The sequence below is a fragment of the Pelobates fuscus genome, chromosome 5 (genome assembly GCF_036172605.1).
Source record: "Pelobates fuscus isolate aPelFus1 chromosome 5, aPelFus1.pri, whole genome shotgun sequence".
NCBI classification, from domain to species: Eukaryota; Metazoa; Chordata; class Amphibia; order Anura; family Pelobatidae; genus Pelobates; species Pelobates fuscus.
Window position 1 is genome coordinate 108,714,600 of NC_086321.1, and position 19,670 is coordinate 108,734,269.

The 19,670-nt window shown below is 39.5% G+C and overlaps 1 protein-coding gene across 4 annotated transcripts in view; it reads left to right on the plus strand.

Annotated features, from left to right (window-relative positions):
- Positions 1–269: 269 nt before the first annotated feature.
- CSNK1G3 (casein kinase 1 gamma 3) overlaps positions 270–19,670 on the plus strand; it is a 118,217-nt gene continuing 98,816 nt past the window's right edge. For 3 of the 4 annotated variants that reach the window (XM_063454131.1, XM_063454132.1, XM_063454133.1), the window contains exon 1: positions 3,508–3,780. In XM_063454131.1, coding sequence (XP_063310201.1) covers positions 3,603–3,780 — 178 coding nt within the window. In that variant the 5' untranslated portion in view covers positions 3,508–3,602. Of the gene's footprint in view, positions 288–3,347; positions 3,781–19,670 lie in introns of those variants that run through there. The other variant, XM_063454134.1, reaches the window with a different exon arrangement.

Here is a 19,670-nt window from a genome sequence, read left to right on the forward strand (position 1 = left end):
GCCTAAAATGCATCCAATCATTCAGTATATCCTCCCTCTGCATGCAGACACTGAACTTTCCTCATAGAGATTCATTGATTCAATTCATCTCTATGAGGAGATGCTGATTGGCCAGGGCTGTGTTTGAATCATGCTGACTCTGCCCCTGATCTGCCTCTTTGTCACTCAGCCAATCATATGGAGAAGCATTGTGATTGGATCAGGCTACCACTTCTGATGATGTCAGCAGGCTGTTTGTTTTTCTGAGTCTAACAGCATTCAGAGTTACAGCTTCAGGCTTGAATACAGTAAGATTTTTACTCTATTTATGGAGGCATGAGAGGCCCAGGGGGGCTAGATGGTGGTTTTAACACCATTGGGTCAGGAATACATGTTTGTGTTCCTGACACTATAGTGATCCTTTAACTTGCTGCATAAACCACTTTACTTGGTATTTGAATACATAAAGGGGCACTGTAAGCACCATAATAAGAACAGATAGGCTTCTGGTGCCATCCATGTTTTGAGTCACAGCCACTCCCTTGCAATACTTCCAATGCTGACACTACTGCATTAGCGATGACTATTTCATCTAAATTTGGACAGCATTGATTGGCTGTCATCAGCTGACCTGGAGAGACAGTCATGATGTGTGAGAAGGAGGCAGTGATGATGTAGGGGGGGTTGTAAATGGGCATATACTTTAGAGAGGAGTCTGTTTTTGCCTCAGAAATTGTGACTAAAGGCTACTTTTTTTTTTTTTTTTTGCTACATTAAATATTTTTCATTAACCCCTTAAGGACGGAGGACGGTTCAGGACCGTCATCTGCATTTTTGCGTTGCCGACCGATGACGGTCCTGAACTGTCCTAACTTTAAGATGTACTTACCCGATCGCCGTCGTTCCCCCGCCGGCGATCGTCGTTGCTCCTGGTGTGGGGAGACTGCCTGCAGCCCAGACAGTCTCCCCATGGCGGATTAGGACCCCTGGGGCCATGTGATCGCTCAACAGGGCGACCACATGGTCACAATAGGTGTCCATGTGTCTGCCTGCAGGGGGACTGTCTGTCTCCCTGCAACTGTAAAATCATAAAAAAAAATAAAGTTAATGTTAATTAAAAAAATAATTATATATATGTGTGTATGTATGTATATATATATATATATATATATATATATATATATATATATAATATAGACATATATTATATGTCTATATATCATATATAATGTCATACTAAGTGTATTTTTATATTAATATGTACATAGATTAATATAAAAATACACTTATAATTAAATTACACACATGTGTGTATATATAATATATATAATAACTATATATATATTGTGTATATATATATTATAAAATACAAATAAGTAAATTAAATTAAACATGTAAAAATAATAATAAAAAAATATATATCTATACAAAATTTTATTCGAACTGTATTTTGATATTAATATATATATATTTATATCAAAATACACTTAGAATTAAATTGTATATATATCTATGTATATATAAATAAATAAAAAGAATACAAACTATTCATATGGCCATATACAAAATTACATAAATAATTATATAAATATACACGTAGACTTCAAATATATAAATATGCATATATATTTAAATTCTACGTGCGTATTTATGTAATATTTTTACATAATTAAGTTATTTTATTGATTGCAATTTAAGGGACCTGCCTGCCAACCCAGGCCGAAAGTCCAGAGAACTTAATTTGCTATCACTGTATTTTACCCTGTAACGTTATACGACACTCTAAAACCTGTACATGGGGGGTACTGTTTTACTAGGGAGACTTTGCTGAACACAAATATTAGTGATTCAAAACAGTAAAACATATCACAGCGATGATATTGTCAGTGAAAGTGACTTTTTTTGCCTTTTTCACACCAAAGCAGCACTTTTACTGATGATATAATTGTTGTGATACATTTTCCAATTTTGAAACACTAATATTTGTGTTCAGCAAAGTCTCCTGAGTAAAACAGTACCCCGCATGTACAGAATTTATAGCGTTTTTGAAAGTTACAGGGTCAAATATATGGGTCAAATATTTTTACATTGAAAATGGCCAGGTTGGTTACGTTGCCTTTGAGAGCGTATGGTAGCCCAGGAATGAGAATTACCCCCATGATGGCATACCATTTGCAAAAGAAGACAACCCAAGGTATTGCAAATGGGGTATGTCCAGTCTTTTTTAGTAACCACTTAGTCATAAACACTGGCCAAAATTAGCGTTCAATTTAGTTTTTTACTTTTTTCACACACAAACAAATATAAATGCTAACTTTGGCCAGTGTTTGTGACTAAGTGGCTACTAAAAAAGACTGGACATACCCCATATTGAATACCCTGGGTTGTCTACTTTAAAAAAAATATGTACATGTAGGGTGTTATTCAGCGATTTATGACAGATAATAGTGTTACAATGTCACTATTGATACATTTTAAAAATGTATGTTTTGAAACCGCAATATCCTACTTGTACTTATAGCCCTATAACATGCAAAAAAATAGCAAAAAGCATGTAAACACTGGGTATTTTTAAACTCAAGACAAAATTTTGAATCTATTTAGCAGTTTTTTTTCATTCGCTTTTGTAGATGAGTAAAAGATTTTTCGCATAAAAGTCAAAACACATGTATTTTTTTCAATTTTTCATCATATTTTTTCATTTTTAAAAAATTTAATTACATGAGATTATATAAATAATGGTATGTAAAGAAAGACCCTTTTGTCCTGAAAAAAACAATATTTTATACAACAATATTTAAACAACATATAATTTGTATGGGAACAGTAAATGAGAGAGCGGAAAATTACAGCTAAACACAAACACCACAAGTGTAAAAAGATGCCTGGTCGCAAATGTACAACATCGCAAAAACAGTCCGGTCCTTAAGGGGTTAAGATTGGAGTAAAGATGGGGATGTCTGCAATGGCTTATGACTTTTCATTCTTGTGATTAAGGCATTTTGGTGTCAGTGTGTATCATACTTTGTTGCTTTGCTCTTCCTTTCTAGGGTGTCTTCATAGCTTTTTTTTTTTTTTTTACCCACTGCTCCAATAGAATGTAGAAGCATATGTTTATGAAAATATGTTGCATTTATGATTGTGAGTGTTAATGTATTTTGTTTGTGGAATTTTTTTTATCTCTGAATGCATGTATCTCATTAAGGACATTGCTATTATCAAAGATCCTTAATTGTGAAATATGGAAATTTCAGACTATTTTTCAGTGGACCATCTCTTTATTTATTTTTTGTATAATACTTTAGATTTTAGATGATTTTATTAATTATTTCATTCTTGTCTCACTGATGTTAATTTCTGCTTTACAGGTTATAAATTTACTCTTGGGAACATTCTTGTTTGGACTATCATCCAAGGTACATTTTGCTGCAGGGAATACGCTACTGGAAGTAATTTGCGAATGGGATGAATCCGCTGTTGCTGAGCTCTCTTCCCCCTTCAGCTCAGTGACTAACCTTATCCAACGGGTGAACTTACCTCGTTATGTTTCCACTTCCACAACACCCCATTTGAGTTTGCTTGTCTGTAAAAAAGAATTCAAAGTGGAGTACCGTAAACTTGATATGGATGGCAAAAAGAAAGACAAAGACAAACCTGATGAAAGAATGGCCCGGCCCAGTGGCCGGTCAGGCCACAATACACGTGGTACTGGATCTTCGAACTCTGGAGTATTAATGGTCGGGCCTAATTTTCGAGTTGGAAAAAAGATTGGGTGTGGCAATTTTGGAGAGCTGAGATTAGGTAAGCAGCATTTACCATACAATGTTTATTCATTGTGTATGTAAATCTACTGTAAAACTTGACATTTATTGTTTTTGCTAGAAAAATAAATTTTGTTGTGACTTCTTATGTACTGGGCCATACCCAAGTTATTTCACATGGTCACCTGTAGAAAAACATTCCTTTTATCGTTCATGGTTATCATCAACCTTTCTAACTGTCATTAGGGCAGGTAAATACTATTTTTATATTTGTTAGGTGTAGCTAATAAATATGGTAAAAAAAAATCTTGGAATTAGATTTAGTTTATCTTAAAATGTGAAATTAAACTAAAATGAAACATTTGTTAAATGGGAAAAATTAAGCACCATAACTACTGCAGATTGTAGCAGTTCATGTGCAGTGTGTCATTAGGGATGCTCTTAGGACATTGTACAGGGTTGTATATGAGGGATTTAAAGGACCACTAATAGTACCCAAACCACTTCATGTGAATGAAGTGATCTGGGCATAGTGGTCCTTTTAGTTTTAACCCTTAAATCTAAAATATTGCCTTTTAGTAGATCTAGCAATGCTTACATTGTAGGGTTAAGATTTACAGCTGTAGGCATTTAAAATAACCTGCCTAGCAAACTGTGTTTTAACAAGATTTTTACTTAAAAAGGAACACCAGGTATAAAAACTACCCATTTTTTTTTATTTTTTTTTAAATGTATGATATCAATGTTAATGTATTCAATGTGAGGAAAAATCTAAACTTGAACTCTGGCAGCACTGGAATGGACTTAAAGGAGCACTATAGGGTCAGGAACACAAACCTGTATTCCTGACCCTTTAGGGTTAAAACCACCATCTAGCCACCCTGGCCCCCCTCATGTCTCCCTAAAATAGTAAAATCTTACTTGTATTCAAGTCTGGAACTGCAGGCTTTGTCCCTGTTTCCTGTAGACCTGCCTGCTGACATCATCAGAAGTGGTAGCCTGATCCAATCACAATGCTTCCCCATAGGATTGGCTGAGACAGGCAGATCAGGGGCAGAGCCAGCATGATTCAAACACAGCCGTGGCCAATCAGCTTCTCCTCATAGAGATGAATTGAATCAATGAATCTCTATGAGGAAAGTTCAGTGTCTGCATGCAGAGAGAGGAGACACTGAATATTTGAATGCATTTTAGGCAGCCATGACCCAGGAAGGATCTCTAACAGCCATCTAAGGAGTGGCCAGTGAAGTTATCACTAGGCTGTAATGTAAACACTGTATTTTCTCTGAAAAGACAGTGTTTACAGCAAAAAAGCCTGAAGGTAATGATTCTACTCACCAGAACAAATGCAATAAGCTGTAGTTGTTCTGATGACTATAGTGTCCTTTTAACTAATCAGGGACCTCTAATTTTGCTCTATGGAGTCAGAGCTGTTGGTCGTGTTTTCATACCATTCCTGCCCGTGTTATTGTCTGCAATATTCAGATACCTTACTATTAACAGCTTTGAAATATATATACGGTACTTTTTTCAGAGAACTCAACACCTGTCCATCCAATACATTATTTTAAAGTTACATTTTTTTATTGCACTCTGTATATTTCACAAGTGTTTTTGGTTTTTCAGACATCATGCTCTTAGATAAAGCATTGTATGTGTGCATAAAACACCTGTCATTCATATACATGGAATATTATTTTTAGCATAAACACTTCGGTCAGTGTAACCTGAAAATTGCTTATACCTTTTTCTTATTTGTTGTATTTCGGATGACTTTCAGTATTTACACTTATTCAAATAATGTGCTCAAGGTTCATGGGATTATCTGTTATTGATGCTTCTTTATGACAGGTAACCAGTTGCTCCCCACCAAAGTTAAATAACAGATGAAATTAGGATCTTGTAACTCCATAGGTTGTGAGCTTGTTTGAGCAGAATGCTCTCCACCTCATCTCTGTCACCACTACAGTAGTTTGTATGTCATGGCTTGTTTACTATAATAAATCGGGTATATTAAAGTACTGTGGAATATGTTAATATGTTGGTGCTATATAAATGCTATTCTAATATTAATAATACCCTTTTTTGTTTTATTTTACTTGCTGTTTTTTTTATTGGAGTAACCTAATTTATCTCCTGCTTGTTTATTATTTTTTTAATCTTTTCCTTTTTCCTCACTCTCTGATCTTTATACATAATTTTTTAGAACTTTCTGGACGAATGGTGTTTATTTTTTAATCCTTTTCTTTTAATCACACCTGTGTACTATCTGCTCTGACATCGCTTTAACCCCTGTATCACAACTCAACTTTGAAGGCTGTTCCATCTTTGCTTCGAAATACTTTAGACTTGAGAAAGGGAAGATCTCACAGAAGCTTGTCGTTACAAAATGCTGTTAGTCCAATAAAAAAGGTATTCCAAGATACTAATGTCATCTGTTATATTACATCTGCATCACTAGATTAATACAGCGCAAATTTTAATTTCCTACAGAAGAGAAGATTAACTGTTTTACATTGTTAATGCAGCACAGCAAGGGTTAAAGTTCAGATTGGGCAGTATTCGTTTTTCTTCTTTGCAGACATTGCAGATGTACCAAGCATTAACCCGTTCAGAAGAGATTACTTGCTTCTGTGTCTCTCATCTGTAAATAAATACTTGACTGTCTGTGTGTCTGCACAGTGTGTATGAGCAATGGTAATGTGTAGGGTTTGAGGATTAAACAACTTTTTTTACATTTTATTATTAATTAACCATTTCAATTATATTTCATACAACTAATGCTTAAGTATGCAGAATTGTTTTAATCTGGTACAGAAGATGACCTTTTTAAAATGCCACTTTGCAAAGTCAGGCTCTTTCATTTGCATTGTTCATAACCGTTAATGTTTGAGACTCTAGCGCTTGAATTTCTGCTCGATAACTTATTGCGAGGTCACCCACCACCAGAAGGTACATTTGATCAGGTGCTATTGGAGCTGATAAGTTTTCCATAGGTTGCTGTATCCCAGAAGTTTTAATATAGTCAACCATGACAGGCGGATTCTGTATTGAGGTATATTGCCATAAGGATTTTAGATTGAATGAAGATTTGACTGTGTCTGTGAGGTTATTCTGTAATTGTGGTGCTCTGAAAATGAGGATCGAGCCACTTTATTTTTCTATTGTAGTATGCTAAATATTGTGATGGTACCTGACCTGAGGTAATAGGAGGTGGGAACAGCTGGGGTAGGGTGCAAGCGTCCCAAATAAGCTCCTCAACACCATGCTGGAAAGATGAAGAGTGCGTCGGGATTCCAGCGATAGCCAGTTTAGCTCTTTTTTTTTTTTTTTTTTGCTTTTTATAATATCAACATGCATATCAGTATTTAGTACAACAAGGAAGGATTGCACTGAGTAACAGTCTTGTTCGTCTGTTTCACGGTTCTTGTTGCTTGCTTTGTTCCTCTTGAGCAGGTTGATACCTTAATCTTTTATTAACAGTAACTGGGTAGAGTGGGGGTGAATGAGGAGGGAGGGGGTAGGAGAGTCTGGGGGAGAATCTATATTCAGAGAAGGCTGGAAATGTTTTGCATAATCACTGTTACAGAAAACATATGTACAGCTTATTTGTGTTGCATAGGTACATTCTCTTCCTCCTAGTCGTTGCATTCAGATTGTTGCTATATGCACATTGCTACGTACGTATGGTCTCAGCTGGTGGAGTTGCGTACTTGTCTTATATTAGTGGGTAATTCTATATATCGGTGGCTCAGGGTTTCAGCCCTGTGTGGTTATGTACTTCTCCCATAGTTCCCAAGCTGCCTTTATTGCTGGCTTCGGTGGTGCGGTCTTTCGTGCCATTATTTCATATTGTTTTGTGAGCTGTATTGTGGCGAGGCATTGGGCTACTTTTGGTGGGCATGGGTCCCGTCAGTGCCTGCTTATCGTCTGGAGGGCTGCCACTATTATTTGGTATATAAGGTATTGGTGGGCTTTTGTGAGGTTTTTTGGGAATAATTGTAATAGATAAATTTCTGGGGATCGCTGGGGGTGGACACCTGTACAGGCCTTTATTACTTGTATTATGTCCATCCAGTATTGCTGCAATTTTGAGCAGGACCACCATATGTGGAGCATGGACCCTTTGTCCTTCATGCAGCGCCAGCATCAGTCCGGTATATTGGGGTTACCTTTTTTGAGCCGTACTGGTACCATGTACCATCTACCAGTATTTGGGCCCACTTGCTCTGTGATGTGGGTACTGAGTTCGCGGTCCCATGCCTTTACAAATGTGTAGGCGTGGGAACCCTCTTTGGTACTAAGTGTGGCGTAGACCATGGATATCAGTTTTTTTCCACGGTCTTAGTTTAAGACATATATTTTTTCCACCTCCGTCAGCTGTAGACCATTTACAATGTTGTACGAGCATATTGTTTGGGTCCTAAACCATGACGTAAGCTGTCTATACGACAATTGTGCTGTGTCTGATAGCTTATATTGTGTTTGTATCTCCGCAAATGGTTTCAGTATTGGACCCTGGCATATGTGGAAAAGATGTGTGATATTGTGGTTGTGCCACAACCGGAAGTTGAATCCTGCTATTACTAAGGACAGCGCTTCTAGTGGCATGCTAAGGAGATGCCCCCTTTCATTATGTATGCGTCCCCGAATTTGTCCCATGTTTGTAACGTGAGCTGTGTTGTGGGGAGGATGTTCGTATATTTCGGTCTTAGTTTCCTAGACATCCAGGCCAGGACCGGTAATGTGAAGTTATTGGTATAGGTCGCTTCCATCTGCAACCATTGCGGGGGATTGGAGTTGCCGCTTGTAGCTAGCACCTGGCTTAGGATGGCTGCTTTGTGATAGTTAGTTAAGTTCGGTAAGCCCATGCCTCCCATTGGAAATGGTTTGTATAGAGTGGATTTCGCGATTCTGGGTTTGGTATTATTCCATATAAATGAGTTAATTACTTTTTGTGCTTCGCGTACATAGATGGTGGGAACTGCTAGTGGAATGGTTCTGAATAAGTATTGTATTCTCGGGAGGAGCAGCATTTTTGCAGCCGCTATTCTGCCCGCCCATGAGATAAATTTCCCTTTCCAGCTTTGTATGAAATTTTTTAAGCTCTATGAGTAGTGGGTTGTAGTTGGCTTTGTGGATACCTGCTAATGTTTTTGTTAAGGCTATCCCTAGGAATTTGAGATTATCCGTTCGCTATTCATATGCAAATGCCTCTTTGAGGATGCCTAGCTCCGGTTGTGGGATGTTAATACCCATTGCTTGTGTTTTGGAAATGTTTAATTTGTAATATGAGCAGTTTCCATATTGGTGAATGAGGTGGTGTAGTGCAGGTAATGAAATCCGGGGATTCTGTAGCGTGAGGAGGATATCGTCCGTGAATAATGTTAGTTTGTGTTCTGTGTTCTTTACTTTGATGCCTTGTATTTGGGGATTGTTTCTGATCAGATGTGTAAGGGGTTCCAGGGCTAGGATGTACAGTATTGGGGATAGGGGGCAGCCTTGTCGTGAGCCGTTGGATATGCTAAAGTTGTTTGAGGAGAAGCCACCGTTCACTACTTGGGCCGAGGGATACGAGTATAATGCTTTGCTAAGAGTCGTGAATTGCGGGGGGGAATCCGAACCTCCCTAGGACCGCGTGGAGGAAATGCGATCAAATGCCTTCTCGGCGTCTAGTGATACTAATACACTGGGCGTACCTCCTCCACGCAGCCCACCCAGCAAATCCAGTACTTTTCTCACCCCATCTGCTCCCTGGCGTCTGCTCACAAAGCCTACCTGGTCCTCATGCACCAGTGTGGGCATAATTGGGGATAGTCTGTTGGCGAATATTTTGGCTAGTATTTTCGTGTCCGTATTGAGGAGCGAGCTTGGGCGTAAGTTTTGGCTTTTGTTTGGGGGTTTCCCTGGCTTGGGGAGTGTCACTACATGTGCCATGAGCATTTCTTTCGGTATCTTGCCTGTGGTGATAATGTGGTTATAGACTGGTGTCAGGCGGGGGGCTAGTATGTTAGTGAATGTTTTGTAATAATAGTTTTAGACCATCTGGACTCGGGGACTTCCCAGGTGGCAGGTTTATTTGTTGTATTTCGTGGGTCGTTACCGGTGATTGTATCGATTGTTTCTGCTGCTGTGTCAGTGTTGGCAGGTGTATGGGATCTAAAAAGTCCTCTATTTCAGTGTCAGTGGGTTGATATGTTCCGTCGTCCTGTTTTAAAGGACCACTCTAGTGCCAGGAAAACATACTCGTTTTCCTGGCACTAGAGTGCCCTGAGGGTGCCCCCACCCTCAGGGTCCCACTCCTGCCCGGCTCTGGAAAGGGGAAAAGGGTTAAAACTTACCTTTTTCCAGCGGTGGGCGGAGAGCTCTCCTCCTCCGATCCTCCTCTTCTCCTCCCCGTCGGCTGAATTCATAATGCTTTCCTATGGACGCTTGCGTGCTCTCACTGTGATTTTCACAGTGAGAATCACGCAAGCGCCTCTAGCGGCTGTCAGTGAGACAGCCACTAGAGGAAATAGGGGAAGGCTTAACCCATTCACAAACATAGCAGTTTCTCTGAAACTGCTATGTTTATGAAAAAATGGGTTAACCCTAGAAGGACCTGGCACCCAGACCACTTCATTAAGCTGAAGTGGTCTGGGTGCCTAGAGTGGTCCTTTAAGTTATATAAATTATGGTAGAATTTGGCCATTTCGTCATTGATATCTTGAGGGTTGTATATTTTTTCCCCCTTGTTGGCAATTAGGTAAGGGATCTTGGATTGGGCTTGCTGTTTCTGCAGCAACGCTGCCATAGCTTTCCCCGCTCTATTGCCCTGTGAGTATTGTCTAATTTTTAGACGTTGCATCGTGTACGATGTTTTGGCTAGATGAATGTCATTTAGGCATCGCGTGGCCGATGCAATTGTCGTGAGATGGGCTGTGTCTGGGTTTGTCGTATGTGCGGTTGTGGCGTTTCGGACGGTGCGCAGCAGGGTTAGGCATTCTGCGTTGGATGTGAGTTTGGTGTATGAGGCCCTACTTATCATCAGTCCTCGTATGGTTGGTTTGTGTGCCTGCCACAAGGAGGTGGGTGATATGTCCGGGGTGTCGTTGGTCTGGAAGTATTGTTCCAGGTCTTGGGTCGTCTGGGTCAGGAAAGCAGGGTCATGTAATAGTCATTTAGGCGCCAAGGTGCCCGTCCTCTGTGGGGAAAGGAACCTCTTGGTGTAATCGTGAGTGGTGCATGGTCAGACCATACAATGTCCCCAATGACACATTGGGTGGTTCTCGGTATTAGTGTTCCCGATACCAGGATATGGTCTATTCTTGAGAATGATTTGTGAACTTGTGAGTAGTAAGTGAACTCCTTGTCCATGGGGTGTAGTGTGCGCCATGCATCATGTAGGTTGTGTTCTGCTATTAATTTGGTTATGGCTGTGCTTTGTGTGTTAGTTGCAAGATGTCGAGGGGGGGTATCTGTGTGAGTCTTGTCCGTGTGTGGGTCCAGTACATGGTTTAGGTCACCGCAGATGACCACAGCCCCCGGCATCGGATTAGGGAGTTTGTTCAGGACTTTTTGCAGGAATTGCCTTTGGTTTGTGTTCGGGCTGTATTTGCCTGCTAATACGTATTCAGTATTGTTTAGCATGCAGTGCAGGATTATGTACCTCCCCTGTGTATCTTTGTTGACTTTTAGAAGCTCAAACGTCAATGAGTTATGTATAAGAAATGATACTCCCTTGGATTTGGAGGTATGTGTGGCATGAAACTGAGTTGGGAAGTCTGAGTCCGAAGTTGGGGACTCTGTTTTTCACGAAATGTGTTTCTTGGGCACACAGTATGTCTATCTTGTCTCGTTTTGCCGCTTCTAAAAGAATTTGGCGTTTGTGCGGATGATTCAATCCTCGAGTGTTGTGAGTACGTATCGTTATAGACATTGGAATAGGTTAAGATGCTGGGTGAAGACACTCAGTGGCCCTTGTGTGTGTACCTTTTTTTGTGATTGATGGTAGTTGGTTGTGGGGTATGTGTGCGCCCCCATTGAGACTATTCTCTCCTGGTGGTTGGTATGAGTAAGGGGATGGAACCGGGGTGTAATAACTTGGGTGGGGTGAACAAGAATTCCTCCTAGGAGGGTATGGTGTGGACGGTCCACACATCGGGATGGGAGTTTTCCCAGCTCTCCCATGAGTGGCTGTTGAGCTCTTCGTGGTGTGTATAGTATTACATGAAGGCTTGATTGGTGGGAAATTCAGGGGATGTGCTAGCTTTGTTTCCCCAATGGGAAATGATGGCTTAAGCGGTTGTACGCCTAGTTCATACAGTATCTTTCTTGAGACCGCATGGGTCCTGTGGGTCCCTATCTTCTTTCGTGTGTTGCATTACTTAGATGACAGGTCATGTAGCCTCTGCCTGGCCCATGGACCATATGCACAGCCAAATGTGGTCGTGCATAGGGGCGATGCTAGCCTGCTTCGTCAGCCACATGCCGCCTTTCTCTCATTGACCAGTGTCCCCCCAGGACCAAGACCCGTGTCGGTTACTGTGGGTCACAACCTAGGATTTACACTGGGGAGCGCAATGTCACATTCGTTTTCATCTCAGCATATTAGTACTAGTCCTTAAACACATGTGGGGCCCAGAGACCCGTGTACGAACCTATGACCAGTACACCACATTACATGTTATTACAATTATATTGCGACATTCTTGTCGTCTTATCTTAATTTGTTTGGCCTTAGCCAGTCCGTTCGCCATTAGTCTCTGAGATGGGTCTTATGTATGGGGTAAATGACTCCCATGTGCTCCGCGGCTCATAAAGTGAGTCATCCGCTGCGTTTCTGTACATTTCGGTGTTTGCATGCATGTGTGAGCATAAGGGTGTGAAGGTAATGGTAGTAAGTTTATGTGTAGCGGTTAATGGATGTGTGTTAGTGTGTTGTTGCATTGTGTTGTAGTTAATACTTGCGGCTTGTGTCCCATATCTGTTTTTACAAAAACTATGCAAAATTGTACATGTAACATAAAAACACAAAAATCCCAAAACTAATTTTCAGATCAAAAGCTGTAAATACAGAACAGCTGTGTTTGTGTCTGCCCCCTTTAAAGTTTACCACTTTTGGCTATCTTTTTTTTTTATGACCTACTTTTTTTTTGTTTTGTTTGTTTTTTGAATAAATTTGCACAGATTTCCTATCTGTAGTACCTTTTTTTTGTTTAAAAAATAATTTTTTAACAGTTTTAACCTTACCGGTGACAAGTTATACAGAAACAATAGGTGTGCAGCCGGAGCCTGTAAAATTAATTGATTTAATTATATTATTGAGTATTACCAACAATCAAACTATCTGACCCCTGATCAATCGGGCTTTCGCCAGAATCACTCCATTACAACTGCCCTCTTAAAAGTTTGCAATGACATCCAAACTGGCATGGAACAAGGAGACCTGACTGGAGCTATTTTCCTTGATTTTGCTAAGGCCTTTGACACAGTAGACCACGACATTCTACTGCACAAACTCAAAAACTCGGGTATTGGTGATCATTCGCTAAACTGGTTTTGATCGTATGTATCGGATCACTCGCAATATGTGTCCATTTCTGACAGTGACTCCCTCCCTCTCCCAGTCACGTGTGGTGTTCCCCAAGGTTCCATTCACGGCCCCTACTATTTTCATTATTTATAAATGATCTGCCTAATGTCTGCAAATCCTCAAATGTACACATGTACGCAGATGACCCGGTAATCTATGCGAGCAATTCCGATCTACCGCAGCTTGAGGCTGTGCTCCAAGACCAGTTTACAGAGGTAGAAAAGTGGATCGCAAAAAACAAACTGTTACTGAACACTGACAAAACTGTCACAATTATCTTTGGAACAGTACCTAAATTACACAAATTACACAATTCCCACCTATCCATCAAAACAATTTCAAATGGCACACTGACCGCAGTCCACTCTTTCAAATACTTGGGTATGATGTTAGACCCCAATCTATCTTTTGGCCTGCACATAGAAAAGCTTGCATCTAAACTTTATCCAAAACTAGGTGCCCTGTACAGAAACAAATCCTGCCTAAGCCCTTCAGTAAAGGAAAAGATTGTACAGCAAATGCTGATGCCAATCATTGATTATGGGGATGTAGTATATGCATCTGAATCACAATCCCTCATTAATAAACTCAACACATTGTATAACTTGTTCTGCCTATTTGTGCTACAATGTAATTACAGGACCCACCATTGTGACATGCTAAAAGAACTAAACTGGCTGTCGCTGGAATCCAGACACACCCTTCATCTTTCCAGCCTTGTGTTTAAGAGCTTTTCTGGGAAACTCCCACCCTACCTGAACACAATGCTTTCCCCGGCTGTTCCCACTTCCTACAACCTCCGATCCAGTACCAACACTTTACTAACTCTACCTCTATACAAAAAGAAAGCAGCCCGATCCTCCTCCTCCTACAGAGCACCACATTTGTGGAACAAATTTAAAATCTTCCCTAAGCTTAAAGTCCTTTAAGAGATCCCTCTCTACATACCTCAAAACAGAATGCACCTGTCATGGTTGATTATCTATTTCCTACCTGTTCTATGTTAAATTTTGTATATATTGTATATTAATATTGTATTTGTATTTTATTGTACACTAACTGTAACAATGCAATGATTTGTGGACCCAGGACATACTTGAAAACAAGAGAAATCTCAATGTATCTTTCCTGGTAAAATATTTTATAAATAAATAAATAATATGTTTGTTCTTTTAATGTATTTTCTGCAAAAGTGTTCAGTTACATTTCCAAAGATACCGTAATTGCAAACCATAAAATAGAAAGTGTCTGACATCTTTTAAATACACTGTTTGCACTAGATTTGTTGCCCTCCATGAGGGGAGCGTTGAAATGGAATTTCATTGCTGACTACTTTTCATACCAGATTTAATTTCAGAGCAAGTAGCTTACACTGTCACTACTTCTTATTAAAAATATTGTGTTGTGTGTGGGAAATGTTCCCCTCATATCCTGCTGGCTCTTTAATGGCACATTTCCAGTAGGAAAATGAGAAATGGTAGCACCGAAAGGAGAGGCACATGTGAAGCACTTCCGTTTCTTCTACTAGGCTTTACCACACTCTGCCTATCCAAACTGATAGCTCCACTTCAAAAACAATTTCTACATTAAAAAAGACAGCAGGTTTAAAATTGTTTATGGTAGATAATCACTAAAATGGAGCAGGTCTTACAAATTACAATTTCCGTAAAACTATGTTCTAGCAATGCTGTCTCTGTAGCCCCACAATTTTCTTCTAAAATTTACAATTCCTCTATTGCAATCTAGTTTTCCACAATTTCCTATTTAGTGGCGTGTACTAATAAGCCCCTCTGTTAATGTTGAGGGACAGGAATGTCCTCTCTATGACCTTAAAGATGATCTATTTGAACAGAGCCCAAAGGGATGACAGGCATAATTTAGCTACTTTACTGAAGTGTCTGGTAACAGAATAATGTGGAGGTTGCACAAGGTTTTTTTTTTTTTTTTTTTTTTTCTATTTTTGTAAATGTTTTCTAGTAAAATGCATTTTCAAGCAAAACCTAAACACAATATTTTTCTACAGGGCTTTTTAAAAATAAGAAAAGTGTATGTATCATAAGGGATTTTATTTTTTTTTTCCCAAAAATATCCCAATTGATTAAAATCTCCATGTCTGACACATTTCCAGATGATATTTGGCATAAATTTGTAAATCTCTGCTGGATGCTTGACCATACTTGGTTTAGTGAATTTGACAAGCTGCATGTGTAGTCTAATACATAGAGAAAGTTTTTTGGTAACAATTAGGAAATGTTGTATAGTGTGGTCTACTTTAAATTTTTGCAATGTAGTCTACTGAATTGTATCTACACTTTTACTAGTTGAAGAAATAGCTAAAATGACAATGAAGGGGGAAGTTATCATCATGGGTGACTTTAATCTTCCTGATGTGAATTGGAAAACAAAAATAGCTACTTGTGCCAGGAGCACACATATTCTAAACTCCCTACTGGGATTGTCTCTAAAACAAGTCGTTGAGGAGCCAACTCATGAAGAGGCCATACTAGATTTAGTGTTAACAAATGGAGATTTGGTATCAGATATTACTGTAGGTGAAAGTTTAGGATCCAGTGATCATCAGTCAGTGTGGTTTAATATAAGAACAGTGACTGAGTCACACCACACAAAAACAAAAGTTTTAGACTTTAGAAAAACAGACTTTTCTAAAATTAGAATATGTGTAAAGGAGTCATTATCAGACTGGAGCAATTTAAATGGAGTCCAAAAGAAATGGGATTATTTAAAAGTTGCACTTCTGAAGGCAACAGAAAATTGCATTAGGCTTGTCAGTAAAAGCAAAAAATTCAAGAAACCACTGTGGTACTTCGCAGATGTGGTCAAAATAGTAAAAAACAAAAAGTTAGCATTTAGTAATTTATAAAAAAAACCAGAGTGAGGAAGACAGAATGACCTATAAGATTAGGCAGAAAGAGGCTAAGCAAGTTATAAGAGCTTCCAAATCACACACAGAAGAGAAAATAGCACAGTCAGTAAAAAGAGGGGACAAAACTTTTTATAGATACATAAATGAGAAAAGAAAAGTAAAACAAGGATTAGTTAGATTAAAAACAAAAGAAGGAAGGTATGTAGATGAGGATAAAGGTCTAGCTGACTGCCTCAATGAATATTTTTGTTCGGTATTTACAGATGAAAATGAAGGAAAGGGACCTCAGTTAAGAAAAAGGATAAATGAGTCATTTATTACACGTGAGTTTACAGAGGAAGAGGTTCTATTTCAACTGTCAAAAGTAAAGACAAATAAGTCAATGGGACCTGATGGAATACACCCAAAGCTATTAAAAGAGCTTAGTGGTGTACTTGCAAAACCATTAACAGATTTATTTAACCAATCATTGATAACAGGAGTATTTCCAGAAGATTGGAAGTTAGCGAATGTTGTGCCCATTCACAAGAAAGGTAATGGGGAGGAGTCGGGCAACTATAGGCCAGTAAGCCTTACTTCAGTAGTGGGGAAAGTGATGGAAACCATGTTAAAGGATAGGATTGTTGAACATCTAAAAACACATGGATTTCAAGATCAGAGACAACATGGGTTTACTTCAGGGAGATCATGCCAAACTAATCTTATTGATTTTTTTGATTGGGTAACTAAAATTATAGATCAGGGTGGTGCAGTAGACATTGCTTACTTAGATTTCAGTAAGGCTTTTGACACTGTTGCACATAGAAGGCTTATCAATAAACTACAATCTTTGAGTTTGGATTCCAATATTGTTGAATGGGTAAGGCAGTGGCTGAGTGACAGGCAACAGAGGGTTGTAGTCAATGGAGTATATTCAAAGCTTGGGATTGTCACCAGTGGGGTACCTCAGGGATCTGTACTTGGACCCATTCTCTTTAATATTTTTATTCGTGATATTGCAGAAGGTCTTGATGGTAAGGTGTGTCTTTTTGCGGATGATACTAAGATATGTAACAGGGTTGATGTTCCAGGAGGGATAAGCCAAATGGCTAATGACTTAGGTAAACTAGAAAAATGGTCAGAGTTGTGGCAACTGACATTTAATGTGGATAAGTGCAAGATAATGCATCTTGGACGTAAAAACCCAAGGGCAGAGTACAGAATATTTGATAGTCCTAACCTCAACATCTGAGGAAAGGGATTTAGGGGTGATTATTTCTGATGACTTAAAGGTAGGCAGACAATGTAATAGAGCAGCAGGAAATGCTAGCAGAATGCTTGGTTGTATAGGGAGAGGTATTAGCAGTAGAAAGAGGGAAGTGCTCATGCCATTGTACAGAACACTGGTGAGACATCACTTGGAGTACTGTACACAGTACTGGAGACCATATCTTCAGAAGGATATTGATACCTTAGAGAGAGTTCAGAGAAGGGCTTCTAAACTGGTTCATGGATTACAGGATAAAACTTACCAGGAAAGGTTAAAGGATCTTAACATGTATAGCTTGGAGGAAAGACGAGACAGGGGGGATATGATAGAAACATTTAAATACATAAAGGGAATCAACACAGTAAAGGAGGAGACCATATTTAAAAGAAGAAAAACTACCACAACAAGAGGGCATAGTCTTAAATTAGAGGGACAAAGGTTTAAAAATAATATCAGGAAGTATTACTTTACTGAGAGGGTAGTGGATACATGGAATAGCCTTCCAGCTGAAGTGGTAAAGGTTAACACAGGAAAGGAGTTTAAGCATGCATGGGGTAGGCATAAGGCTATCCTAACTATAAGATAAGGCCAGGGACTAATGCAAGTATTTAGAAAACTGGGCAGACTAGATGGGCCGAATGGTTCTTATCTGCCGTCACATTCTATGTTTCTATGTTTTTATGTGATAACAAACTAAAATACTTGTGTTTTTGATGGTGTGCATGCAAAACCTTTTTTGCTGACATGATCATAACCTTAATCATTAATTAAATCTGATCAGAAACCTCCATTCCCAACCATAAATTACACTTTACTTCTAACACAGTTCTTTACCAAAGGACCGTTCCATGTGTGATTTTATTGTGTGCAGTAGCTGCCCTTCTGTCACTGGGAATATTTGAGATTTTTTTCATTAATACTATTATCTAAATTGCCAAGTTAACACCATCCATCCATGTATGTAATGCTAAGAAAACTAAAAAGAAAGTTAACCACTAGACTTCTATGATTCCCAAACCCCATTCTACACCTTGTGTCTACTAAATTCAGTTATCAGTTTTCATGGCAACCTGACCATCAGCACTTTTAGACACTCATGTCCATATTTAAAGCCAGACTGTCATGCCAAACTTACCTTTCTTTAAAGGATCACTATAGTGCCAGGATAACATACTCTTTTTTTCCCTGGCACTTTAGTGCCCTGAGGGTGCCCCCACCCTCCCGGTCCCCCTCCCGCCGGGCTGGATGGAGAGGAAGGGGTTAAACTTACCTCTTTTTCCAGCGCCGGGCGGAGAGCTCTCCTCCTGCTCTCCTCCTCCTCTCCGCCTTCTCTTCGGCTGAATGCGCATGCGCGGCAAGAGTATTCAGCAAGTCTCATAGGAAAGCATTTACAATGCTTTCCTATGGACACTGGCGTCTTCTCACTGTGATTTTCACAGTGAGAAGCACGCAAGCGCCTCTAGCGGCTGTCAATGAGACAGCCACTAGAGGCTGGATTAACCCAAATATAAACAGAAAAAAGGGTTAATCCTAGATGGACCAGGCACCCAGACCACTTCATTAAGCTGAAGTGGTCTGGGTGCCTATAGTGGTCCTTTAATCGATTCCTCTTCTCTCCCTCTCTCAGGATCTGTTCTTCGTTTCTTCCTGTCGGCGCTAGTTTTTTTTTTTTTTTTTTTTAAATCATAAGACAAAGTAGGGACTATTTGTCTTATGGAGGTTTCCTACGCCTGACCATCTCTGACCCGCGGAGGAGCAAAGTGTGCTTCATTTCCGGTGGTCAGAGAAATTTTCCCACAATTCTTAGCTTTTCTCCCTGTTCCTGTGATGCTTCCTTTCACTTTTCCCGAACGTCCTGTCACTTAGACAGAATGCCCGCAAAACTGGCATATTGCGTCCTAACATATTCGGGACTTTGTTTGTATCGGAATTTCATCCTTATGAATGAAACTCCGATCTGATTCGTGCCGCGGCCATCTTGCAGCCGCTTAGTAGATAGCTCCTTAATTCCCACGGTATTAGGGAGCTATCTACCAAAAGGCTGAAAGACCTAAATTGCTCTTTCAGCCAAATTTACTAATACCAAGTAAAGATTATTTAGTATTGGTAAATGCTACCCCTACTCTACCCCTACTCGCTATAGCGCGAGTAGGGGCATGTCTAGTAAACAGCGGCGGGTGGAGGCTCTAAATGAGTGTTGGGGGGACGGACAACTTTTGTCCT